This window comes from Salmo salar, chromosome 12, assembly GCF_965601325.2.
Source record: "Salmo salar chromosome 12, fSalSal1, whole genome shotgun sequence".
In the NCBI taxonomy this organism is placed as follows: domain Eukaryota; kingdom Metazoa; phylum Chordata; class Actinopteri; order Salmoniformes; family Salmonidae; genus Salmo; species Salmo salar.
Window position 1 is genome coordinate 8,155,149 of NC_138302.1, and position 27,706 is coordinate 8,182,854.

Sequence of the window (27,706 nt, forward strand, 5' to 3'; positions counted from 1 at the left end):
CTGATTTGGCAGGCGAAAACCTGAGGACCAATTTTTTTTCTGTTGACCTGCCAGTCAATTCCAACCTTAAGCTATTGAAAACAAAGACTTTTGCCTCCCAAATTGCAGTTCCAATGGCTTCCACTAGATGTCAACAGTCTTTATACATGGTTTGAGGCTTGTTTTCTGAAAAACCAACGAGAAATAGTTGTTTATCCTCAGTGAGCTCTATGGCAAAACGAGTCTCATTGAGCGTGTGACCGAGGTCGCGCGCTGCATTCTTTTCCTTTCCTATTGAAAATAGTTCACTCCGTAGGAAATATGATCGTTTATTTAGATATTAGAGTACCTAATAATGAATTAGAAACGTTGTTTGATTTGTTTGGACAAACTTTACGGGTAACTTTTGGAACTCCTATGTCTGCATTCTGAACAGGTGGATTACTGAACTCAATGACGCACACTAAACGGACTTTTTGGGATATAAAGAAGGACTTTATCGAACAAAACGGCCATTCATTGTATTTCTGGGACTCTTGTGATTGTGATCAGATGAAGATCTTCAAAGGTAAGTGACTTATTTTATCGCTATTTGGGATTTTGTGACGCCTGTGCTTTTTTGGATAATATGCTGTTGTGGGGCGCTGACCTCAGATAATCGAATGCTGTGCTTTCGCCGTAAAGCCTTTTTGAAATCTGACGATGCGGTTAGATTTCCAAGATTCTAAGCTGAAGAATCATGTATGACACTTGTATTATCATGAATGTTTAATATTGCGTTTATTGTATTTTGAATTTGGCGCTCTGCAATTTCCCCGGATGTTGTCGAGGTGAGTCGCTAGCGGGACGAAATGTTATGCCACATCAGGAGACCACTTTTGAAGTCTGAGGAAAATCTAAGACATTTTCATTTTTGTGTGTAGATACCCTTTAATTCAAGTGGCACCAGCAAGAGCCTTGCTTGGTTAGTGGTGTCTCTGTAGCACAGATGTGATTGCAGAGTTTGCTGAACAAATCACAACTGGATTGATGCAAATAATCATGATATCATTCTGTCAGGTAGGCATAGACTACTTTTTAGTTAACATTTAATTGACAAGGTTTTGGGGAAAGCTTTTCCATCAACCAGAAGATGGTTGTCATTAGCATCATCGCTACCAGCTACACATAGTGGTAGACAAATGCACTCAGACAGGGACATTTCTGGGCTGTTTCCTCTTCAGAAAGTTTAAGGAAAATACAAATCACTTAGGCTAATTTAACGACGACTTGCAGGCAGTGGGTTCAGAATAACTATGACAAAAAATGAATAGTCTTTAATCTGTCACCTAATCCTACCTAATGGGCAGGTCAGCCCTGGAGTAAAGTATTGGCTGTAAGAAGTAAGAGAAAACATAACATCTGGCTGTTTTTAAATTGCTACTCATGACATTGTTAGCCAGATGAAACTAGTTCATAATTTTCTTTCCAATCTGCGTTACCCACTCCAGTCAGCAGATGGCGATATGAGTCTTTCCGGTGATGCTTCTTGCGTGACGTATAATCTAGTGGACGGAACTGGAGGCTTCTTCAACAGCGACAAAAGGCTTCTGATTCAACCAACGTGGTGGTTTGCTAGCGAACATAAAACTGAAATATTGGAGCTCTTTAGACCAATCTTGTCTATATCACTCTTAGTGTTTTGAATATAATTCTGTTGCCTATCTACTAGTTCATTTAAACGTAATTTGCTTGTTAATTTAGCAAATGTGGTAAATTGATACAGCACTAGGCTAATCGACCGGAGCATGAGGTCACTAAACTAGACGGAGAAAGAAGCTCTGATGAAAGGAGAGGAAGACGCTTTCAGGATGAAAAAGGAGGAAGAGGAGGCTATCACATTGAAAGAAGAAGAGGATGATATTACAGTGAAAGGGGAAGATGGGGAAGAGGAGGAAGTGGAAGCTTTCAGAATCAAAAACGAGAAAGATGCCGTAACATTGAAAGAAGAAAATGTAGTGGAAGAGGAGGAAGTGGAAGCTTTCAGAATCAAAAACGAGGAAGATGCTGTAACATTGAAAGAAGAAAATGTAGTGAAAGAAGAGGAAGAACCTTTTGGAGTAAAAGAGGAAGAGGAGGCTATCTCAATAAAAGAGGAGGTGGACGACGTTTTGGGAGTGAAAAAGGAGGAGGAGGCTGAATATCAGATTACCACCAGTGAGTACTGTATTAAAAACGGGGGCACTATGTAGTTATTGAAACAATGTATTGTTTTAAAGGGGCATTCTACATCAGTTCTACACTTGAATATGTTGTTCAGTACTGTAGGAATTGTTTAAGGGGCAATCTGCCATATGTACATATGTTTTTGGGACTTCGATGTATTGAATTCTCATTCTCCATGTGGTCTTCATTAAAGTTCACCTCATCTAATATAACAGGCTTTTAAAATTGGGGCATAATTTCTACTTAAAATATCAAAGGGACGTAAATGACCCTTTACATTTGCAACACAAACAATATTTTACAAAATCACGATGAAAGTGGCCATTTTAGACATATTCATGCCTCTTGATTGCAATAGACGGTCATAAGTTTACCATCTGTTTGCTGTTCTCATTTACACAGGAGAGAGACATGACTATTGTGGATCCTCTGGGAAGCCTCAACAACATCCTGATGCTGACGAGGCAGAGAAGAGTCTCTCCAGATCAGAACACCAGATGGTACCGCTTGGTCTGGTCTAGCATACAGCTTGCTCTATCGGGGTCTGGGCTGGGTTTCTGTAAAGCACTTTATGACAACAGTGACATCAGCATCCATAATGATATGTGTGTCCCCTCTTTATGGTTACCAGGACAACGCTAACCCTTCCTCCCTCCCGGAGTCCCTGTGTCGTGCCTCTCCCGGTAGCACCTTACTGCTGGGTATGAAGAGGTTGTCTGTGCTGCTGGTGGACTGCAGGAAAACAACGGGGCTGAGTGGAACTGTGAGAGGAGGAGAAGAGAAGAAAGGATCAGATTTAACTCATCAAAGTAAGTGCTGTAGTTTGAACAAATAAAATAGATCTCTTAGTTGACATGAAGATAGACTGGTGGATATGGATGTTATGAATATCATAACACTGAAAAAGGATTCTGCCAATGAAAAGAGAGAAACCAATAGACCATATAAAACCTTGATGAAAGTTAGCTTTAGAGAGAAAGTTTCAAGATGATCTGATGTAAGGTGCATGTTTTACAAAAACTTTCCCTAAAAATATTATGGATGTTACATTGCCTGTCCCAGTCAACCCCCCTATCTTTACAAGACTCTAGAACTAAACTCCAGACACTTCAATGTGGTCTGTATTGCTTCATTAACGTCTGATCTACAGAACTTGTTAAACATGCAAATGTACAGTTGTAGTCAGAAGTTTACATACACCTTAGCCAAATACTTTTAAACTCCGTTTTTTACAATTCATGACATTTAATCCTAGTAAAAATTCCCTGTTTTAGGTTAGTTAGGATCACCACCTTATTTTAAGAATGTGAAATGTCCGAATAGTAGTAGTAGTAGAGAGATTTATTTCAGCTTTTATTTCTTTCATCACATTCCCAGTGGATCAGAAGTTTACGTACACTCAATTCGTATTTGGTAGCATTGCCTTTAAATTGTTTTACTTGGGTCAAATGTTTTGGGATGCCTTCCACAAGCTTCCCACAATAAGTTGGGTGGATTTTGGCCCATTCCTCCTGACCGAGCTGGTGTAACTGAGTCAGGTTTCTAGGTCTCCTTGCTCGCACATGCTTTTTCAGTTCTGCCCACAAATTTTCTATAGGATTGAGGTCAGGGCTTTGTGATGGCCACTCCAATACCTTGACTTTATTGTCCTTAAGCCATTTATCCACAACTGTGCAAGTATTCTTGGGGTCATTGTCCATTTGGAAGACCCATTTGCGACCAAGCTTTAACTTCCTGACTGATGTCTTGAGATGTTGCTTCAATATATCCACATCATTTTCCTCCCTCATGATGCCATATATTTTGTGAAGGCCACCAGTCCCTCCTGCAGCAAAGCACCCCCACAACATGATGCTGCCACCCCCGTGCTTCAGGGTTGGGTTGGTGTTCTTCGGCTTGCAGGCTTCCCCCTTTTTCCTCCAAACATAACAATGGTCATTATGGCCTAACAGTTCTGTTTTTGTTTCATCAGACCAGAGGACATTTCTCCAAAAAGTACGATCTTTGTCCCCGTGTGCAGTTGCAAACCGGAGTCTGGCTTTTTTATGGCGGTTTTGGAGCAGTGGCTTCTTCCTTGCTGAGCGGCCTTTCAGGTTATGTCGATATATGACATTTTTTTACTGTGGATATAGATACTTTTGTACCTGTTTCCTCCAGCATCGTCACAAGGTCGTTTGCTGTTGTTCTGGGATTGATTTGCACTTTTCGTACCAAAGTACGTTCATCTCTAGGAGTCTTGGCTGATTTTTATTTTTCCATGATGTCAAGCAAAGAGGCACTGAGTTTGAAGGTAGACCTTTGAAATACATCCACATGTACACCTCCAATTGACTCAAATGATGTCAATTAGCCTATCAGAAGCTTATAAAGCCATAACATAATTTTCTGGTATTTTCCAAGCTGTTTAAAGGCACAGTCAACTTAGTGTATGTAAACTCCTGACCCACTGGAATTGTGATACAGTGAATTATAAGTGAAATAAGACACTTGTGGTGTGGTTGAAAAACGAGTTTTAATGTATCCAACCTAAGTGTATGTGATCTTCCGACTTCAACTATATATATATATACTCCGGTTTATATATATATATATATATATATATATATATATATATATATATATATATATATATAAAAACTGTCAGCCTTTTCTAAAAGCTGTGAAATCTACTTTAACAGGTCAAATAAACTCCAACATATAGACTTTAAATAACATTGTTTCATTTGGAAATGACTAACTTTTCTTGTTCATGTAACTGACATCAGTGTACTGCTTACAGTTTAGCTTCCTCCACTGTCCCCATACTTGGCTCAAACTAATGATCCTCTGCTTCTCAACATGCGTGACCTCTCTCCTTGACAATAAACCTATTGAGCTATACAGAAGGTACCAGTTGGATAGCTCCATCTGTGACGTTTCAAGCTAGCTGTGGAGTGATCTTACGGCACGTTCTTACCTCCGTTACACATGTTCAGGTTGACTTTCCCACGGAATCAACCATATACAGTACCAGTCAAAAGTTAGGACACAACTACTCATTCAAGGGTTTTTCTTTATTTTTACTATTTTCTACATTGTAGAATAATGGTGAAGACATCAAAACTATTAAATAACACTTATGGAATCATAGAGTAACCAAAACAGTGTTAAACAATAGGCCACACCTGTCAGGTAAATGGATTGTCTTGGCAAACGAGAAATTTTAACTAACAGGGATATAAACAAATGTGTGCACCAAATTTGAGAGAAATAAGCTTTCCTGCGTATGATAAAAAATCTGGGATATTTCAGCTCATGAAACATGGGACCAACACTTTACATATTTATATTGTTTGGAACATCTACCCACAATATTTCACCTTCTTTTTTACTTTACCCAAAATATCATGACATTATTGATAGTCAAAATGTGTGAACGTCTAAATAAAGAAAAGCCATTGTGTCGACCCTATCGACAATGGGGAGACGTTACTGATGTGCTTTGTGTCTGTCTCCAATGTAATTTATTCATTTTTTAATTAGGTTTTAACCTCTCTAGGAGGTGTGGGACGGTACCGTCCCACCTGGCCAATATCCGGTGAAATTGCAGAGCGCAAAATTCAAATTAAATTACTATAAATATTTAACTTTCATGAAATCACAAGTGTAATACATCAAAATAAAGCTTAACTTGTTGTTAATCCAGCCGCCGTGTCAGATGTCAAAAAGGCTTTACGGCGAAAGCAAACTGCGATTTTCTGAGGACAGCACTCGCACACAAAACATTACATACAGTTACCAGCCAAGTAGATTAGTCACGAAAGTCAGAAATAGCAATACAATTAATCACTTACCTTTGATCTTCGTATGGTTGCACTCACAAGACTCCCAGTTACACAATATATGTTTGTTTTGTTCGATAAAGTCCCTCTTTATATCCAAAAACCTCAATTTTGTTTGCGCGTTTTGTTCAGTAATCCAATGGCTCAAATGCGGTCACAACAGGCAGACAAAAATTCAAAATAGTATCTGTTAAGTTCGTAGAAACATGTCAAACGATATTTATTATGAATCCTCAGGTTGTTTTTAGCCTAAATAATCGATAATATTTCAACCGTAAACTAGCGTCGTCAATATAAAAGAAAAACAAGAAAGGCACGCTCTCATTCGCGGGCAGTAAACAGCTCTGGGTACATCTCACTATCCACTCACTCAAAGTTGTCATTCTCCCTAATTTTTCAGAATAAAAGCCTGAAACAATGTCTTAAGACTGTTCACAACTAGAGGAAGCCATAGGGAACGGAATCTGGGTCATATCCCTTTAAGTTGTGGATAGGCTTTTATTGGAAAAACAGCCATTTCAAAATTATTGCACTTCGTGGATGGATTTTCCTCAGGTTTTCGCCTGCCATTTCAGTTCTGTTATACTCACAGACATTATTTTAAAAGTTTTAGAAACTTTGGAGTGTTTTCTATCCAAATCTACTAATCTATTATATGCATATCCTAGCTTCTGGGCCTGAGTAGCAGACAGTTTATTTTGGGCACGCTTTTCATCCGGAAGTGAAAATAGTGCCCCTACCCTAGTGAGGTTAAGGAAGTGTGTATGTCACATTCTGTATCATACAGCTATGAAGGTTATATATTTACAACCACCTGCTTGATAGGAATCCAGCGATGTCTGTGTCTTCAGTGTCATAGAACAGTTTAGTTTTTTGTGTTCTGACTTATGAAACAGAAATAAAATTAAGTAATGTTAACATATCAGTAATTACCAGGAAGCTCTACAACATTTGTTTTAAAATCACACAAAGATTGTTTTAAATGATGAAATGTTTGAAAGCTGGCCTCAGGTTATTGAGGGATCTGATTTGGTTTAAACCTCATAGCAAGGCAGTTTTATCATGTGGAGATTTCATTCTAGTCTGTCTTAAAATTAACACTGTCTTTGGCAGGAGGAAAACCAAACTTGGAGGAACCAAAGACGTCCAAACCAGCAAGTCGACACCTCTGCTCCCAATGTGGAAAGAGTTTTAGTCACTTTGGAAACATGAAAGCTCATGAGCGTATACACACAGGGGAGAAGCCTTTCCATTGCCTCCAGTGTGGCAAGTGTTTTAACCTGTTAGGGGCACTGAAACAACATGAGATAATACACACAGGGGAGAAGCCTTACCACTGCTCCCAGTGTGGCAAGTGTTTTAACCTGTTAGGGCCCCTGAAACGACATGAGAGAATACACACAGGAGAGAAGCCTTACCACTGCTCCCAGTGTGGCAAGTGTTTTAATCTGTTAGGGGCCCTGAAACAACATGAGATAATACACACAGGGGAGAAGTCTTACCACTGCTCCCAGTGTGGAAAGTGTTTCAACCAGTCAGGGGTAATGAAACGGCATGAGAGAATACACACAGGGGAGAAGCCTTACCACTGTTTCCAGTGTGGAAAGAGTTTTAACCATTTAGGGAACCTGAAAAAACATGAGATAATACACACAGGGGAGAAGCCGTACCACTGCTCCCAGTGTGGAAAGAGTTTTAACCATTCAGGGGACCTGAAAAAACATGAGAGAATACACACAGGGGAGAAGCCTTATCACTGCTCCCAGTGTGGAAAGTGGTTTAACCTGTTAGGGGCCCTGAAAAAACATGAGAGAATACACACAGGGGAGAAGCCTTACCACTGCCCCCAGTGTGGAAAGAGTTTTAACGATTTAGGGAACCTGAAAAAACATGAGAGAATACACACAGGGGAGAAGCCTTACCAATGCTCCCAGTGTGGAAAGAGTTTTAACAATTTAGGGAACCTGAAAAAACATGAGAGAATACACACAGGGGAGAAGCCTTACCACTGCTCCCAGTGTGGAAAGTGTTTCAACCAGTCAGGGAAGCTGAAACGGCATGAGACAATACACACAGGGGAGAAGCCTTACCACTCCTCCCAGTGTGCAAAGCATTTGCCCATTTAGTAAGCCTGAAAGAAGGCATGAGACTGCACACAGAGGAGAATGCTTACAATAGCTCAGACTGTGGGAAAACATATTACTCATAACAGTCACTTAAACGTCATTAGAGAATCCACACAGGAGAGAGAAATTACTTCTCTTAACTTGTGTATTGATATTTCACATCTCATTGACTTAAAATTCATCAGAGAACATACACAGTGCTCCCGTTGTCTTATATTGTTGACTGATAATGTGTTTACCTGTTTTTACCATATGAAATTGCTTCTTCCAATTATTGATAAACCTGTACCTGTTAAGAAACTGACTGTTAGAACTGTTATTGCTCCATGGATTGATGAGGAATTGATCATCTGTATGGTTGAAGGAGATGGGGCAAAAGGAATGGCTAATAAGTCTGGCTGGCTTACGTACTGCAAATTGAGAAATTATGTGACCAAACTCAACAAAAGAATAAACTTTATTATGAATTCTAGATTAATGATATAAAGAATGATGGAAAAAAAGCAGTGCAAGTATTGAATTTCGTAAAGTTAGTGTGGGAGAGGTGGAAAAATTGTTATCGATCAATAATGACAAACCTCCTGGTTTTGACAACTTAAATGTAATGCTACTGAGGACAGTAGCTGACTCTATAGCCACTCCTATCTGTCATATTTTTAATCTGAGCCTAGCGGAAAGTCTTTGTCCTCGGGCCTTTACTGGTTCTAACAGCAGACCTATAAGCTTGCTGCCAGCTCTTAGCAAGGTGTTGGAAAAAATGGTGTTTGACCAAATACAATGCTATTTCTCTGTAAACAAATTAACAACAGACTTTCAGCATGCTTACAGAGAAGGGCACTCAACATGTACTGCACTGACACAAATGACTGATGATTGGTTGAGAGAAATTGATAATAAGAAGATTGTGGGAGCTGCTATTATTGAAAAAATGTTTGTGCTGTGGCTTTTCAACCTCTGCCATATCGTGGATTCAGAGCTATCTATCTAATAGAACTCAAAGGGTTTTTAATGGAAGCTTCTCTAATGTCAGACATGTAAAGTGTGATGTACCGCAGGGCAGCTCTCTAGGCCCTCTACTCTTTTCTATTTTTACCAATGACCTGCCACTGGCATTAAACAAAGCATGTGTGTCCATGTATGCTGATGATTCAACCATATACGCATCAGCAACCACAGCTAATGAAGTCACTGAAACCCTTAACAAAGAGTTGCAGTCTGTTTTGGAATGGGTGGCCAGTAATAAACTGGTCCTGAACATCTCAAACTAAGAGCATTGTATTTGGTACAAATCATTCCTTAAGTTATAGACCTCCGCTGAATCTGGTAATGAATTGTGTGGCTGTTGAACAAGTTGAGGAGACTAAATTACTTGGCATTACCTTAGATTGTAAACTGTCATGGTCAAAACATATAGATTCAATGGTTGCAAAGATGGGGAGAGGTCTAGCCGCAATAAAGAGATGCTCTGCTTTTTTTGACACCACACTCCAAAAACCAAGTTCCGCAGGCTCTACTTTTGTCTAATCTTGATTATTGTCCAGTCGTGTGGTCCAGTGCTTCAAGGAAAGACCTAGTTAAGCTGCAGCTGGCCCAGAACAGAGCGGCACGTTTTGCTCTTAATTGTAATCAGAGGGCTGATATAAATACTATGCATGCCAGTCTCTCTTGGCTAAGAGTTGAGGAGAGACTGACTGCATCACTTCTTATTTTTATAAGAAACATGAATGTGTTGAAAATCCCAAATTGTTTGCATAGTCTGTAAGGGAATTCTGCCCTATATGCACAGAAGAGACCACAGGAAAACTTATTTGATCAGAGGTTAGTTTGTTTAGTAAGGATTGCAACCCGGAGTATACACTTACAGCAATTTGCAAGCAAGAGACTCAGTTCAAAAGATGGTGTTTTCCCTTTTTATCCCCTGCTGAGGATCACCCCGCCCAGGGTGATGTCCCTTAACTTTAATACCATATAAGCTCATAATTAAAAGTTGCTAATACAAAGATGTCTCTGCTAGGTGGAGTTCAGCTTATTGTGTTATTGGCAGTTAGTTTCCCAATCACTCTTCCCCTTATTGCTATCATGTCAGACTAGAAGTAAGACTGGAACATAGTATCAACAGGAACTCTTAGTTCCCTTTATCCATCTGTTACCTAAAATATAGTTTCAACACACAAACATCTGACTTTGTACAGTTGACCTTTTCATGCACTTGCAAGGTGTCTGCCTTCCCTGTGGCTCAGTTGGTAGAGCATGGTGTTTGCAACGCCAGCATGGTGTGTGCAACGCCAGGGTTGTGGGTTCAATTCCCACAGGGGGCCAGTACAAAAAAAAAAAAAAAAAGTGCATGAAATGAAATGTATGCATTCACTACTGTAAGTCGCTCTGGATAAGATCGTCTGCTAAATGACTAAAATGTAAATATACCACTGATTCTTAATCTCAAGCAAAACATGAATCATTGTACTTTTGTCATCACAGGTGTTCCTATCATGTACAGATATCATCAAAGTTCTTACAAGTCAACTTACACACAGCTCTGACACACACTTATGCCACCAGGGGTCTTTTCACAGTCCCCAAGTTTCCAGAACAAATTCAAGAAAGTGTACAGTATTATATAGGGCCCTTATTGCATGGAACTTCCTTCCATCTCATATTGCTCAAATAAACAGCAAACCTGGTTTCAAAAAACAGATAAAGCAACACCTCACGGTACAACCCCTCTCCCCTATTTGACCTAGATAGTTTGTGTATGCATTGATATGTAGGCCACATGTGCCTTTTACAAAATGTATGTAGTTCTGTCCTTGAGCTGTTCTTGTCTATTGATGTGCTGTATTATGTGTCATGTTTTGTGTGGACCCCAGGAAGAGTAGCTGCTGCTTTTGCGACAGCTAATGGGGATCCTAATGAAATACCAAACTCTGTTATTCTCTCTGAGCTCAGAAATAAAGAATCTTGGTTTGACTTGGACTCCAGCAGATCCTTATTGTATAATATCCACCACAACTCTCCCATGGATTGCTGTTTATCATTGTCTCAATGAAGACTTCCTCATTCCACTTTCCTGGGGGCATTTACAAGCCTCCCACTGGTTGAATAAATGTTGTTTCCACGCCAATTAAAAAACATCTTTAACATTGATGAACCTTCACTATCTTCATCCCTAAACTAGTAACATTTACTATTGTCTATTGTTATTCTCAGTAACCTTCCTGACCTTGTGAAATCCTAGCTAAATACAATGTTCCCACCAGTTTTCATGTCTTTAGTTATGCAAACATTTGTTTATTCCATTATATTTCTCATTAAGATGAATGTTGTTTTAATTCTATATGGGTCACGCATTGCTTTGGTCATGTGTTCTCTTATGGGTCAATGATTTTAATTAGAATATAGCAATGATGCTCTCTCCTCAATCACTTACAGTTTCTTTGGAAAGTATTCAGACCCCTTGACTTTTTTCACATTTTGTTACGTTACATCTTATTCTAAAATGGATTAAATAAAACAATTTCTTCAGCAATCTACACACAATACCCCATAATATCAAAGCTGAAACAAGCTTTTTATACATTTCTGCAGTTCCCTGACCCTTTGCTATGAGCCTTGAAATTGAGCTCAGGTGCGTCCTGTTTCCATTGATCATCCTTGAGATGTTTCTACAACTCGATTGGAGTCCACCTGTGGTAAATTCAATTGATTGGACATGATTTAGAAAGGCACATAGGCCGCCGCTGAAGACTCTGGGCTGCAGGCCGTCGCTGGAGACTCTGGGCTGCAGGCCGTCGCTGGAGACTCTGGGCTGCAGGCCGTCGCTGGAGACTCTGGGCTGCAGGCCGCCGCTGGAGACTCTGGGCTGCAGGCCGCCGCTGGAGACTCTGGGCTGCAGGCCGTCATAGGAGGTTCCGGGCTGCAGGCCGTCTCAGTAGGTTCCGGGCTGCAGGCCGTCTCAGGAGGTTCCGGGCTGCAGGCCGTCTCAGTAGGTTCCGGGCTGCAGGCCGTCTCAGTAGGTTCCGGACTGTAGGCCGTCTTATCGCTGGAAGCTCTGGACTGGGCAGGCGCACTGGAGGCCTGATGCGTGGGCTGGCATAGGTGGCGCCAGACTGGTAACACGCACCTCAGGGCTAGTGCGGGGAGCAGGCACAGGACGTACTGGGCTGTGGAGGCGCACTGGAGGTCTGGAGCTTATGGCTGGCTCAACCCGTCCTGGCTAGATAACCTCCGTAGCCCGACAAGCGCGAGGCATGGTGACAGGTCGCACAGGTTTGTGTTGGTTAACTGGGGGTACCGTGCGTAGAGCTGGCGCAGGATAACCTGGGCCGCAAAGACACACCGGAGACCAGGAACGCTGAGCAGGCATACTCCTTCCTGGTTGAATGCCAACTCTAGCACGGCACCTGTGAGGAGCTTGCACCGAGCGCACCGGGCTGTAGCTGCGCACTGGCGACACAGTGCGTAACTCAGCATAACATGATGCTTGCTCGGTCACTCACCCCCCACAGTAAGCACGGGTGAGTTGGCACAGGTCTCCAACCTGACTCTGCCAATCTCTCTGGCTCCAGGTCATCTACAAGTCTTTGCTAGGTAAAGGCCCGCCTTATCTCAGCTCACTAGTCACCATAGCAGCACCCACACGTAGCACGCGCTCTAGCAGGTATATTTCACTGGTCACCCCCAAAGCCAATTCCTTTGCCCATCCAACTACCTCATCCCCATACAGTTGTTTATTTATTTTGCACCTTTGCACCCTAGTATCTCTACTTGCACATTCATCTTCTGCATATTTATCACTCCAGTATGTAATTACTATATTGTAATTACTTCGCCACTATGGCCTATTTATTGCCTTACCTCCCTTATCTTACCTCATTTGCACACACTGTATATGGACTTTTTCTACTATATTATTGACTCTGTTTTTTATTCCTTGTGTAACTCTGTGTTGTTGTTTGTGTCGCACTGCTTTGCTTTATCTTGGCCAGGTCGCAGTTGTAAATGAGAACTTGTTCTCAACCAGCCTACCTGGTTAAATAAAGGTGAAATAAAAAAAAATCATCAATATGGTTTTAAAAGAGAGCTTAACGTCTATACAGAAACCCAGCCTAAAACCCCAACTCAGCATCTTAATTCAATTACATCAATTAGGTTGTAGGTTTGGAGTTTTGAATCTGAAGTGAAGGTTATGCTGTGGAGGTTAGCATCCGGTATATGTCCCTAACTCCAAATCTATCTTTTTGTAAAAAACCTGTTTAAAAATGCTCACATACAGCTGTGTGTGTCTCTCTCTCTCCCTCTCTGTATTCCCAGTCATGTGAAATCCATAGATTAGGGCCTAATGAATTTATTTCAATTGACTTTTTTCCTTTTATGAACTGTAACAGAGTAAAATCTTTGAAATTGTTGCATTTTGCATTTATATTTTTGTTCAGTAATATATATATATATATATATACACTACGGGTCAAAAGTTTTAGAACACCCCCATTTTTCCAGTTTTTATTCATTTAGGGTGAAAGCAACCGTACAAGTGCAACATATTGTGGGAACTTATGCAACAGTGTTTGGAAGAATATTCCAAATTATTTTTATTTCCATTGAAGAAAGAATGCCACAAGTGTGTTCAGCTGTTAAAAGGTGGCTACTTTGATGAGTCAAATTTTTGGGGATAAAATGTTGTTAAACAAAACAACTGCATGATTTTTTGTTTGTCTCCAATTGTTTATTTGTTCGATGCTTTAATTTCAGAGTATATTAAGACTGTATGAATTTCAATACAAACTGGAAAAACTGAGGTGTTCTAAAAGTTTTGAACGATAGTGTATATTAAGGAACTGGGTTGGATATAGTCATGGTAGGATATACAGTTGAATTCAAAAGTTTACATAGACCTTAACCAAATACATTTAAATTCCCTGTCTTTGGTCAGTTAGGATCACCACTTTATTTTAAAAATGTGAAATGTCAGAATAATAGTAGAGAGAATTATTTATTTCAGCTTTTATTTCTTTCATCACATTCCCAGTGGGTCAGAAGTTTACATACACTCAATTAGTATTCGGTAGCATTGCCTTTAAATTGTTTAACTTGGGTCAAATGTTTCGGGTAGCCTTCCCACAATAAGTTGGGTGAATTTTGGCACATTCCTCCTGACAGAGCTGGTGTAACTGAGTCAGGTTTGTAGGCCTCCTTGCTCGCATACACTTTTTCAGTTCTGCCCACAAATGTTCTATAGGACTGAGGTCAGGGCTTTGTATTGCCACTCCAATATCTTGACTTTGTTGTCCTTAAGCCATTTTGCCACAACTTTGGAAGTATGCTTGGGATCATTGTCCATTTGGAAGATCCATTTGCGACCAAGCTTTAACTTCCTGACTTATGTCTTGAGATGTTGCTTCAATATATCCACGTAATTTTCCTCTCTCATGATGCCATCTATTTTGTGAAGTGCCATAGTCCCTCCTGCAGCAAAGCACCCACACAACATGATGCTGCCACCCCCGTGCTTCACGGTTGGGATGGTGTTCTTCGGATTGCAAGCCTCCCCTTTTTCCTCCAAACATAACGATGGTCATTATGGCCAAACAGTTCTATTTTTGTTTCATCAGACCAGAGGACATTTCTCCAGAAAGTACAATCTGTGTCCTCATGTGCAGTTGCAAACCATAATCTATCTTTTTTTATGGCGGTTTTGGAACAGTGGCTTCTTCCTTGCTGAGCGGCCTTTCAGGTTATGTCAATATAGGACTCGTTCAACTGTGGATATAGATACTTTTGTACCTGTTCCCTCCAGCATCTTCACAAGGTCCTTTGCTGTTGTTCTGGGATTGATTTGCACTTTTCGCACCTAAATACGTTAATCTCTAGGAGACAGAACGCGTCTCCTTCCTGAGCGGTATGACGGCTGCATGGTCCCATGGTGTTTATACTTGCGTACTATTGTTTGTACAGATGAACATGGTACCTTCAGGTGTTTGGAAATTGCTCCCAAGGATGAACCAGACTTGTGGAGGTCTTCAATTTTTTTCATAGGTCTTGGCTGATTTCTTTAGATTTTCCCATGATGTGAAGCAGAGGCACTGAGTTTGAAGGTAGGCCTTGAAATACATCCACAGGTACACCTCCAATTGACACAAATTATGTCAATTCACCTAACAGAAGCTTTTAAAGCCATGACATAATTTTCTGGAATTTTCCAAGCGGTTTAAAGGCACAGTCAACTTAGTGTATGTAAACTTCTGACCCACTGGAATTGTGATAAAGTGAATTATAAGTGAAATAATCTGTCTGTAAACAATTGTTGTAAGAATTACTTGTGTCATGCAGTAGATGTCCTAACCGACTTGCCAAAACTATAGTTTGTTAACAAGAAATTCGTGGAGTGGTTGAAAAACAAGTTCTAATGACTCCATCCTAACTGTATGTAAACTTCCGACTTCAACTGTATATACTGTATTCTATACTATTCTACGGTACCTTAATCACTTAATGTTTACATATCTGGCATTACTCATCTCATATGTATATACTGTTTTCTATACTATTCTGTTGTATCTTAGTCCGTTCCTCTCTGACATCGCCCGTCCATATATGTACAGTTGAAGTCGGAAGTTTATGATTTCATTTACAAAATGAGAGCAGTGGTACGATACAATATACTTAGCCCATTTACATGGAAATATAGACTTAGGCCATTTACATGGACATTTATTTTGTGAAGTCAGCAAACAAATCCACTACAATACATGCAGTAGGGAAAACACTGGAAAGTCAATACACATTAAGAGTCTCTGGGGACTACTGTCCCACCATGTATTGGGCCTGAACCTGTCCTATGTCCTATTGTTCAGCAGCAGCCTACATCCTTATCTCCTGTGTGTTTTATCTCATGTGTTCTCATGTTACCTAACTGATTAAAACTCAAAGGCTTCTCCTGTGTGTTCTCACATATCATTTAACTCTGTAAAACACTTTCCGCACTGGGACCAGCAATAAGGCTTCTCCCGTGTGCACTCTCTTATGGCCTTTCAGGTGCAATAACTGGGTAAAACTATTTCCACACTGGGAGCAGTGGTAAGGCGTCTCCCCTGTGTGTGTATTCTCTCATGTTGTTTCAAGGCCCCTACCTGGATAAAACCCTTTCCACACTGGGAGCAGTGGTAAGGCTTCTCCCCTGTGTGTATTCTCTCATGTGTTTTCAGGCTACATAAGTGAGTAAAACTCTTTCCACACTGGGCGCAGTTGTAAGGCTTCTCCCCTGTGTGTATTCTCTCATGCCGTTTCAGGTCCCCTAACAGGTTAAAACCCTTTCTGCACAGGGAGCAGTTGTAAGGCTTCTCCCCTGTGTGTATTCTCTTGTGTGTTTTTAGGCCACATAAGTGGGTAAAACTCTTTCCACACTCGGAGCAGTGATACGGCTTTTCTCCTGTATGTATTCTCTCATGTATTTTCAGGTTTCTTAACTGGTTACAACCCCTCCCACACTTGGAGCAGTGGTAAAGCTTCTCCCCTGTGTGTATTCTTGCATGTTGTATCAGGTATCCTTTCTGGTTAAAACTCTTTCCACACTGGGAGCAGTGGTATGGCTTTTCTCCTGTATGTATTCTCTCATGTTGTTTCAGGTCCCGTAACTGGTTACAACACTTTCCACAGTGGGAGCACAGGTGTCGTCTTGATGGTTTGGACGTCTCTGGCTCTGGTTCCTGCGAGTCTGGTCTTTCTCCTGCCAAAGACAAAGTGTTTATTTAAATAGAGACCTGAATGAAACCTCCACATGATAAAACTGCCTACGAGGTTAAATCCTAATCAGATTCCTCAATAACAGTTTTAACAATCTTGGTGTGATTTTAAAACAAATGATGTTGTAGAGCTTCCTGATTATATGTATATACTATATATAGTAAGTCTATATATGACGTGAAAGAAAAAGTATTTTCATAAAAAAACTCAAATATTCACTATGACATCATATGTTCCTAAAACTGATAGTAACTATAATGAACAAAAATATAAACGCAACATGTAAAGTGTTGGTCCCATGTTTCATTAAATGAAATAAAAGGTCACAGAATTTTTCCATACGTATACAAAGCTTATTTCTCTCAAATTGTGCACAAAAAGTACATCCCTGTTAGTCAACATTTATAATTTGCCAAGATAATCCATCCACCTGACAGGTGTGGCATATCAAGAAGCTGATTAAACAGCATTATCATTACACAGGTGCCCCTTGTGCTGGGGACAATGAAAGGCCGCTCTAAAATGTGCAGTTTTGTCACACAACACAATGCCACAGATGTCTCAGAGGGAGCGTGCAATTGGCATGCTGACTGCAGGAATGTCCACTGGAGCTGTTGCCAGGGAATTTAATGTACAGTCGTGGCCAAAAGTTTTGAGAATGTAAATAATTTTGCGGAGGTGCTCTTATTCTCCATGGACTTTACAGTGTCACAGAACTTTTTTGAGTTTGTGCTACAGGATGCAAATTTCTGTTTGAAAAAGCTAGCCTTTGCTTTCCTAACTGCCTGTGTATATTGGTTCCTAACTTCCCTGAAAAGTTGCATATTATGAGGGCTATTCGATGCTAATGCAGTATGCCACAGGATGTTTTTGTGCTGGTCAAGGGCAGTCAGGTCTGGAGAGAACCAAGGGCTATATCTGTTCCTGGTTCAATCGTTTTTGAATGGTGCATGCTTATTTAAGATGGTGAGGAAAGCACTTTTAAAGAATAACGAGGCATCCTCTACTGATGGGATGAGGTCAATATCCTTCCAGGATACTCGGGCCAGGTCGATTAGAAAGGCCTGCTCGCTGAAGTGATTTAGGGAGCGTTTGACAGTGATGAGGGGTGGTCGTTTGACCGCAGACCCATTACGGATGCATGCTAGTCACATGCTAATGTAAAAAGCTGGTTTTTGATATAAATATGAACTTGATTGAACAAAACATGCATGTACTGTATAACATAATGTCCTAGCATTGTCATCTGATGAAGATCATCAAAGGTTAGTGCTGCATTTAGCTGTGGTTTGGGTTTATGTGACATTATATGCTAGCTTGAAAAATGGGTGTCTGATTATTTCTGGCTGGGTACTCTGCTGACATAATCTAATGTTTTGCTTTCGTTGTAAAGCCTTTTTGAAATCGGACAGTGTGGTTAGATTAACGAGAGTCTTGTCTTTAAAATGGTGGAAAATAGTCATATGTTTGAGAAATTGAAGTAATAGCATTTGTAAGGTATTTGAATAACGCGCCACAGGATTCCACTGGCTGTTCCCTAGAGAGGTTAACCTGTAAAACAGTAACACCATATTTCAAAACTAGAACGTTCAGTTTGCAGTGGGGAAGGAGCTACCTTGTAAACCTACCGACAGAACAAATCACCCCGGTCGTATTTCTTTTCCGTTGGCGAAAAAGGCTCTGATTCCCCTGTAGTATCCACCCTTTCCTTGATTTCGGGCCTGTTGTACAAGAGGCCACAATTTAGCCTTTGCTGCATTGTCTGCTGCAGTCAAGTCCTCATCGAATCTAAGTTCTCTCTTTCAGAAAGGCGCTTTCCGTTGCTTTCTTCCAAACTGCATCTCTCGCTGTGCGAAAAGCAAACTGGATGATGATCGAGCGGCTGACGAAAGGCATCTTGTTTCTTCCCAATACGACGAGCGACATCCACAGCCATATCCATATATCCATCGGGGAAGTCCGGTGCCACACGGTTACAGATGTCTCTTACTAAGCGCTTCACATTCTCATCCTGGTCCTAAGCGCTCTTGCATGTCTGCAAAGGTCTTCTCCTGAGCAGTGCATTTCTCAGATGTAGCAGTGTTTGCAAGTTTAAGCTCTTCGACACTTTTGTATGCATGATTCAGAGGTCTCGAGGTCAACTATTTTTGATGTGTTTTCGCGTATCATTTTCTCCAGACCCTCGGCTCTTTCGTTTATCTTTGCAGAGACAGCGTCAATTATGTTGACCTGTAGTTCGCGTAAAGACAATTCTTTCTGTCTTTTTGGGTGCAGGACTATTGACTGCATTTTCAGAATCAACCGAATGTCCAGAATCCATTTCTTCTCCCGAGGAGTCAGGTGGCGGCTTTTCTCCAATGTATGAGTGCTCAGTTAGCAACTGCCTTCTCCTCCCTTTGCTCTTTCGCACATTTTTTCTTCCATTTCTCAAAGTTTCAGATCAAATTAGCGGTCAACTATGCGTTGTTCTCTATTGTGTTTACTATAAGCCAAGTTCCGTTACATTTAAGTAAGTTTGAGAGGGATAAAAGTTAAGGTTACTCGGAGCAAGCCGAAATCTCATCTGCACTCGCCGCCATCTTCAGCGCCTCTCCGTGACGTATAATCTAGTGGACGGAACTGGAGGCTTCTTCAACAGCGACAAAAGGCTTCTGATTCAACCAACGCGGTGGTTTGCTAGCGAACATAAAACTGAAACATTGGAGCTCTTTAGACCAATCTTGTGTATATTATTCTGTTTACCTATCTACTAGTTCATTTAAACGTAATTTGCTTGTTAAATTAGCAAATGTGGTAAATTGCTAATGCGCTAGACTAATCGCCCGCAGCATGAGATCACTAAACTAGACGGAGAAAGAAGCTCTGATGAAAGGAGAGGAAGACGCTTTCAGGATGAAAAAGGAGGAAGAGGAGGCTATCACATTGAAAGAAAAAGAGAATGATATTACAGTGAAAGAGGAATATGGGAAAGAGGTTGTCAAAGTGGAAGAGGAGGTAGAAGCTTTCAGAATCAAAAAGGAAGAAGATGCCATAACATTGAAAGAAGAGAAAGAACCTTTTAAAGCAAAAGAGGAAGAGGAGGCTATCTCAATTAATGAGGAGGAAGACGTTTTGGGAGTGAAAAAGGAGGAGGCTGAAGATCGGATTTCAACCAGTGAGTACTGTCATAAAAACAGGGGCACTATGCAGTTATTGAAATAATGTGTTGTTTTAAAGGGGCATTCTACTTCAGTTCTACACTTGAATATGTTGTTCAGAACTGTAGGAATTGTTTAAGGGACAATCTGCCATTGGTACATATGTTTTTGGGACCTCGACGTATGGAATTCTCATTCTCCATGTGGTCTGGATTAAAGTTCACCTCATCTAATATAACAGGCTTTTAAAATTGGATCAATATTTCTAATTAAAATATCAAAGGGACGTAAAAGGCACCCATTTTGTGGAAATTACCCTTTTTGTGGAAATGACCCTTTACATTTGCAACACAAACAATATTTTACAAAATCATGATGAAAGTGGCCATTTTAGACATATTCATGCCTCTTGATTGCAATAGACGGTGATAAGTTTACCGTCTGTTTGATGTTCTCGTTCACACAGGTGAGAGACATGACTATCGTGGATCCTCAGGGGAGCCTCAACAACATCCTGATGCTGACGAGGCAGAGAAGAGTCTCTCCAGATCAGAACACCAGATGGTACAGCTTGGTCTGGTCTAGCATACAGCTTGCTCTATCTGGGCTGGGTTTCTGTAAAGCACTTCATGACAACAGTGACATCAACATCCATAATGTTATGTGTCTGTGTCCCCTCTTTATGGTTACCAGGACAATGCTAGCCCTTCCTCCCTCCCGGAGTCCCCGCGTCGTGCCTCTCCTGGTAGCACCTTACTGCTGGGTATGAAGAGGTTGTCTGTACTGCTGGTGGACTGCAGGAAAACAACGGCGCTGAGTGGAACTGTGAGAGGAGGAGAAGAGAAGAAAGGATCAGATTTGACACATCAAAGTAAGTGCTGTGGTTTAGTTTGAACAAATACAATAGATCTGCCCACTGGTATCTGTTACCAGGACAACCAGCAGAGTTCTGTTAGTTGACATGAAGATAGACTGGTGGATATGGATGTTATGAATATCATAACACTGAAAAAGGATTCTGCCAATGAAAAGAGAGAAGCCAATAGACCATATAAAACCTTGAAAGTTAGCTTTAGAGAGAACGTTTCAAGATGATCTGATGCTAGTTGCATATTTTACAAAAACTTTCCCTAAAAACATTGTGGATGTTACATTGCCTGTCCCAGTCATATGTTTGAGAAATTGAAGTAATAGCATTTCTAAGGTATTTGAATAACGCGCCACGGGATTCAACTGGCTGTTGAGTAGGTGGGACGATTTCGTCCCGCCGACCCTAGAGAGGTTAATCCTAGTAAAAATTCCCTGTCTTAGTTAGGATCACCACTTTATTTTAAGAATGTGAAATGTCAGAAAATAGTAGAGTTATTTCGGCTTTTATTTCTTCCATCACATTCCCAGTGGGTCAGAAGTTTACATACACTCAATTAGTATTTGGTAGCATTGCCTTTAAACTGTTTAACTTGGGTCAAATGTTTCGGGTAGCCTTCCACAAGCTTCCCACAATAAGTTGGGTGAATCTTGGCCCATTCCTCCTGACAGAGCTGATGTAACTGAGTCAGGTTTGTGGGCCTCCTTGCTCGCACACGCTTTTTCAGTTCTGCCCCACAAATTTTCTAAAGGATGGCCACTCCAATACCCTGACTTTGTTGTCCTTAAGCCATTTTTCCACAACTGTGGAAGTATGCTTGGCGTCATTGTCCATTTGGAAGACCCATTTGCGACCAAGCTTTAACTTCCTGCCTGATGTCTTGAGATGTTGCTTCAATATATCCACATAATTTGCCTTCCTCATGATGCCATATATTTGTGAAGTGCTCCAGTCCCTCCTGCAGCAAAACACCCCCACAACCTGAGGCTGCCACCCCTGTGCTTCAGGGTTGGGATGGTGTTCTTCGGCTTGCAAGCCTCCCCCTTTTTCCTCCAAACATAACGATGGTCATTATGGCCAAACAGTTATGTTTTTGTTTCATCAGACCAGAGGACATTTCTCCAAAAAGTACGATCTTTGTCCCCATGTGCAGTTGCAAACCATAGTCTGGCTTTTTTATGGCGGTTTTGGAGCAGTGGCTTCTTCCATGCTGAGTGGCCTTTCAGGTTATGACGATACAGGACTCGTTTTACTGTGGATATAGATACTTTTGTACCGGTTTCCTCCAGCATCTTCACAAGGTCCTTTGCTGTTGTTCTGGGATTGATTTGCACTTTTCTCACCAAAGTACGTTCAACTCTAGGTGACAGAACGAGTCTCCTTCCTGAGGGGAATGATGGCTGCGTGGTCCCATGGTGTTTATACTTGCGTACTATTATTTGTACAGATAAACGTGGTACCTTCAGGCGTTTGGAAATTGCTCCCAAGGATGGACCAGACTTGTGGAGGTCTACAAAAGAAATTCTGATGTCTTGGCTGATTTCCTTAGATTTTCCCATGATGTCAAGCAAAGAGGCGCTGAGTTTGAAGGTAGGCCTTTGAAATACATCCACAGGTACACCTCCAATTGACTCAAATGATGTCAATTAGCCTATCAGAAGCTTATAAAACCATAACATAATTTTCTGGAATTTTCCAAGCTGCTTAACCTCTTACATCTAGACGTTCCGCTAGCGGATCACCTGCTCCAATATCCAATGATGGGCGTGGCGCGAAATACAAACTCCTAAAATCCGAAAACTTCCATTTTTCAAACATATGACTATTTCACAGCATTTTAAAGACAAGACTCTCGTTAATCTAACCATACTGTCCGATTTCAAAAAGGCTTTACAACGAAAGCAAAACATTAGATTATGTCAGCAGAGTACCCAGCCAGAAATAATCAGACACCCATTTTTCAAGCTAGCATATAATGTCACATAAACCCAAACCACAGCTAAATGCAGCACTAACCTTTGATGATCTTCATCAGATGACAATCTTAGGACATTATGTTATACAATACATGCATGTTTTGTTCAATCAAGTTCATATTTATATCAAAAACCAGCTTTTTACATTAGCATGTGATGTTCAGAACTAGCATCCTTCCAGGGAACTAGCAAACTTCCGGTGAATTTACTAAATTACTCACGATAAACGTTCACAAAAAACATAACAATTATTTTAAGAATTATAGATACAGAACTCCTCTATGCACTTGCTATGTCCGTTTTTAAAATAGCTTTTCGGTGAAAACACATTTTGCAATATTCTGAGTAGATAGCCCGGCATCACAGGGCTAGCTATTTAGACACCCACCAAGTTTAGCCCTCACCAAAGTCAGATTTACTATAAGAAAAATGTTATTACCTTTGCTGTTCTTCGTCAGAATGCACTCCCAGGACTTCTACTTCAATAACAAATGTTGGTTTGGTTCAAAATAATCCATAGTTATATCCAAATAGCGGCGTTTTGTTCGTGCGTTCAAGACACTATCCGAAAGGGTAAAGAAGGGTGACGCGCCCGACGCGTTTCGTGACAAAACATTTCTAAATATTCCATTACCGAACTTCGAAGCATGTCAACTGCTGTTTAAAATCAATTTTTATGCCATTTTTCTCGTAAAAAAGCGATAATATTCCGACCGGGAATCTGTGTTTTAGTACAAAGAGAGAGAAAATAAAAACATGGGGTCGCCTCGTGCACGCGCCTCAGTGTCATTGTCCTCTGATAGACCACTTACCAAAGGCGCTAATGTTTTTCAGCCAGGGGCTGGAATTACATCATTCAGCTTTTTCCCGGGTTCTGAGAGCCTATGGGAGCCGTAGGAAGTGTCACGTTACAGCAAAGATCCTCAGTTTTCAATAAAGAGAGTCAAGAAGAACAAGAACTTGTCAGACAGGCCACTTCCTTTTTGGAATCTTCTCAGGTTTTTGCCTGCCGTATGAGTTCTGTTATACTCACAGACACCATTCAAACAGTTTTAGAAACTTTAGGGTGTTTTCTATCCAAAGCCAATAATTATATGCATATTCTAGTTTCTGGGCAGTAGTAATAACCAGATTAAATCGGGTACGTTTTTTATCCGGCCGTGTAAATACTGCCCCCTAGCCCTAACAGGTTAAATTACTATAAATCTTTAACTTTCATGAAATCTCAGGTGTAATACATCAAAATAAAGCTTAACTTGTTGTTAATCCAGCCGCCGTGTCAGATTTCAAAAAGGCTTTACGGCGAAAGCAAACCATGCGATTATCTGAGGACAGCACTCAGCACACAAAACATTACATACAGTTACCAAGTAGATTAGTCACAAAACTCAGAAATAGTAATAAAATGTATCACTTACCTTTTGATCTTCATATGGTTGCACTCACAAGACTCCCAGTTACACAATAAATGTTTGTTTTGTTCGATAAAGTCCCTCTTTATATCCAAAAACCTCAATTTTGTTTGCGCGTTTTGTTCAGTAATCCAATGGCTCAAATGCGGTCACAACAGGCAGACAAAATTCAAAATAGTATCCGTTAAGTTCGTAGAAACATGTCAAACGATGTTTATAATCAATCCTCAAGTTGTTTTTAGCCTAAATAATCAATAATATTTCATCCGGACAATAGCGTTGTCAATATAAAAGAAAAACAAGAATGGCGCGCTCTCGGTCGTGCGCAGAAAACAGCTCTGTGTACATCCCATTATCCACTCACTCAAAGTTGTCATTCTCCCAAATTTTTCAGAATAAAAGCCTGAAACAATGTCTTAAGACTGTTCACAACTAGTGGAAGCCATAGGGAACGGAATCTGGGTCCTATCCCTTTAAATGGTGGATAGGCTTTCCTTGGAAAAACAGCCATTTCAAAATAATTGCACTTCCTGGATGGATTTTCCTCAGGTTTTTGCCTGCCATTTCAGTTCTGTTATACTCAGACATTTTTTAAACAGTTTTAGAACCTTTGAAGTGTTTTTTCTATCCAAATCTACTAATTATATGCATATCCTAGCTTCTGGGCCTGAGTAGCAGGCAGTTTACTTTGAACACGCTTTTCATCCGGAGGTGAAAATAGTGCCCCCTACCCTAGTGAGGGTGTGTAGGTCACATTCTGTATCATACAGCTATGAAGGTTATATATTTACAACCACCTGCTTGATAGGAATCCAGCGATGTCTTGTATCTTGAGTGTCATAGAACTGTCTAGTGTTTTGTGTTCTGACTTATAAAACAGAAATAAAATTAAGTAATGTAAACATATCAGTAATTACCAGGATGCTCTACAACATTTGTTTTAAAATCACACAAAGATTGTTTTAAATAATGAAATGTTTGAAAGCTGGCCTCAGGTTATTGAGGGATCTGATTTGGTTTAAACCTCATAGCAAGGCAGTTTTATCACGTGGAGATTAAATTCTGCTCTGTCTTATACTAAACACTGTCTTTGGCAGGAGGAAAACCAAACTTGGAGGAACCAAAGTCGTCCAAACCAGCAAGTCGACACCTCTGCTCCCAATGTGGAAAGAGTTTTAGTCACTTTGGAAACATGAAAGCTCATGAGCAGATACACACAGGGGAGAAGCCTTTCCATTGCTCCCAGTGTGGCAAGTGCTTTAACCTGTTAGGGGCCCTGAAACAACATGAGGTAATACACACAGGGGAGAAGCCTTACCACTGCTCTCAGTGTGGAAAGTGTTTTAACCTGTTAGGGGCCCTGAAACAACATAAGAGAATACACACAGGGGAGAAGCCTTACCACTGCTCCCAGTGTGGAAAGAGTTTTAACCATTTAGGTAACCTGAAAAAACATAAGAGGATACACACAGGGGAGAAGCCTTACCACTGCTCCCAGTGTGGCAAGTGTTTTAACCTGTCAAAGGACCTGAAACAGCATAAGAGAATTCACACAGGGGAGAAGCCTTACCACTGCTCTCAGTGTGGAAAGAGTTTTAACCATTTAGGGAACCTGACAAAACATAAGAGGATACACACAGGAGAGAAGCCTTACCACTGCTCCCAGTGTGGCAAGTGTTTTAACCAGTTAGGGGCCCTGAAACAACACAAGAGAATACACACAGGGGAGAAGCCTTACCACTGCTCCCAGTGTGGCAAGTGTTTTAACCTATTAAGGGCCCTGAAACAACATGAAAGAATACACACAGGGGAGAAGCCTTACCAATGCTCCCAGTGTGGAAAGAGTTTTAACGATTTAGGGAACATGAAAAAACACGAGAGAATACACACAGGGTAGAAGCCTTACCACTGCTCCCATTGTGGAAAGTGTTTCAACCAGTCAGGGAAGCTGAAACGGCATGAGACAATACACACAGGGGAGAAGCTTTACCACTCCTCCCAGTGTGCAAAGCATTTGCCCATTTAGTAAGCCTGAAAGAACACATGAGACTGCACTCAGAGGAAAATGCTTACAATAGCTCAGACTGTGGGAAAACATATTAATCATAACAGTCACTTAAACGTCATTAGAGAATCCACACAGGAGAGAGAAATTACTTCTCTTTGTGTATATTGATATTTCACATCTCATTGACTTAAAATTCATCAGAGAACATACACAGTGCTCCCGTTGTCTTATATTGTTGACTGATAATGTGTTTACCTGTTTTTACCATATGAAATTGCTTCTTCCAATTATTGATAAACCTGTACCTGTTAAGAAACTGACTGTTAGAACTGTTATTGCTCCATGGATTGATGAGGAATTGATCATCTGTATGGTTGAAGGAGATGGGGCAAAAGGAATGGCTAATAAGTCTGGCTGGCTTACGTACTGCAAATTGAGAAATTATGTGACCAAACTCAACAAAAGAATAAACTTTATTATGAATTCTTGATCAATGATATAAAGAATGATGGAGAAAGAACTTGTAAAAATACAGAATGAAAGAAAAGCAGTGCAAGTATTGAATTTCGTAAAGTTAGTGTGGGAGAGGTGGAAAAATTGTTATCGATCAATAATGACAAACCTCCTGGCATTGACAACTTAGATGGAAAGCTACTGAGGACAGTAGCTGACTCTATAGCCACTCCTATCTGTCATATTTTTAATCTGAGCCAAGAGGAAAGTCTTTGTCCTCAGGCCTGGAGGGAAGCCGAAGTAATTCAACTACCCAAGAGTGGTAAAGCAGCCTTTACTGGTTCTAACAGCAGACCTATAAGCTTGCTGCCAGCTCTTAGCAAACTGCTGGAAAAAATTGTGTTTGACCAAGTACAATGCTATTTCTCTGTAAACAAATTAACAACAGACTTTCAGCATGCTTACAGAGATGGGCACTCAACATGTACTGCACTGCCACAAATGACTGATGATTGGTTGAGAGAAATTGATAATAAGAAGATTGTGGGAGCTGTACTGTTAGATTTCAGTGCAGCCTTTGATATTATTGACCATAACCTGTTGTTGAAAAAACGTAGGTGCTGTGGCTTTTCAACCTCTGCCATATCGTGGATTCAGAGCTATCTATCTACTAGAACTCAGAGTCGTTTTTAATGGAAGCTTCTCTAATGTCAGACATGTAAAGTGTGATGTACCGCAGGGCAGCTCTCTAGGCCCTCTACTCTTTTCTATTTTTACCAATGACCTGCCACTGGCATTAAACAAAGCATGTGTGTCCATGTATGCTGATGATTCAACCATATACGCATCAGCAACCACAGCTCTTAACAAAGAGTTGCAGTCTGTTTTGGAATGGTTGGCCAGTAATATACTGGTCCTGAACATTTCTAAAACTAAGAGCATTGTATTTGGTACAAATCATTCCTTAAGTTATAGACCTCTG

The 27,706-nt window shown here is 40.7% G+C and overlaps 1 protein-coding gene and 1 pseudogene across 2 annotated transcripts; one reads left to right on the forward strand and one right to left on the reverse strand.

Moving 5' to 3' along the window:
- Positions 1–1,544: 1,544 nt before the first annotated feature.
- On the forward strand, positions 1,545–26,747 carry LOC106593250 (uncharacterized; annotated as a pseudogene). The gene is made up of 5 exons (XR_014379577.1): positions 1,545–2,175; positions 2,587–2,684; positions 2,816–2,993; positions 7,119–8,106; positions 25,407–26,747. The product of XR_014379577.1 is annotated as an uncharacterized LOC106593250 (transcript).
- LOC123725396 (uncharacterized) lies at positions 15,823–18,806 on the reverse strand. Its single transcript, XM_082958383.1, has 2 exons — positions 18,758–18,806; positions 15,823–16,853 (listed from the first exon to the last, which is right to left on the reverse strand). Exons 1-2 carry the CDS (start codon positions 18,804–18,806, stop codon positions 16,159–16,161), a joined length of 744 nt encoding a protein of 247 aa, XP_082814509.1. The 3' UTR covers positions 15,823–16,158.
- Positions 26,748–27,706: the final 959 nt, after the last annotated feature.

Coding starts and splice junctions, on each gene's coding strand:
- LOC123725396 (XM_082958383.1), bottom strand. CDS start 18,806: ATGGCTGTGGATGTCGCTCGTCGTATTGGGAAGAAACAAGATGCCTTT. Junction 16,854..18,757: donor GAAGAAACAAGATGCCTTTC/GTCAGCCGCTCG, acceptor TGTCTTTGGCAG/GAGAAAGACCAGACTCGCAG.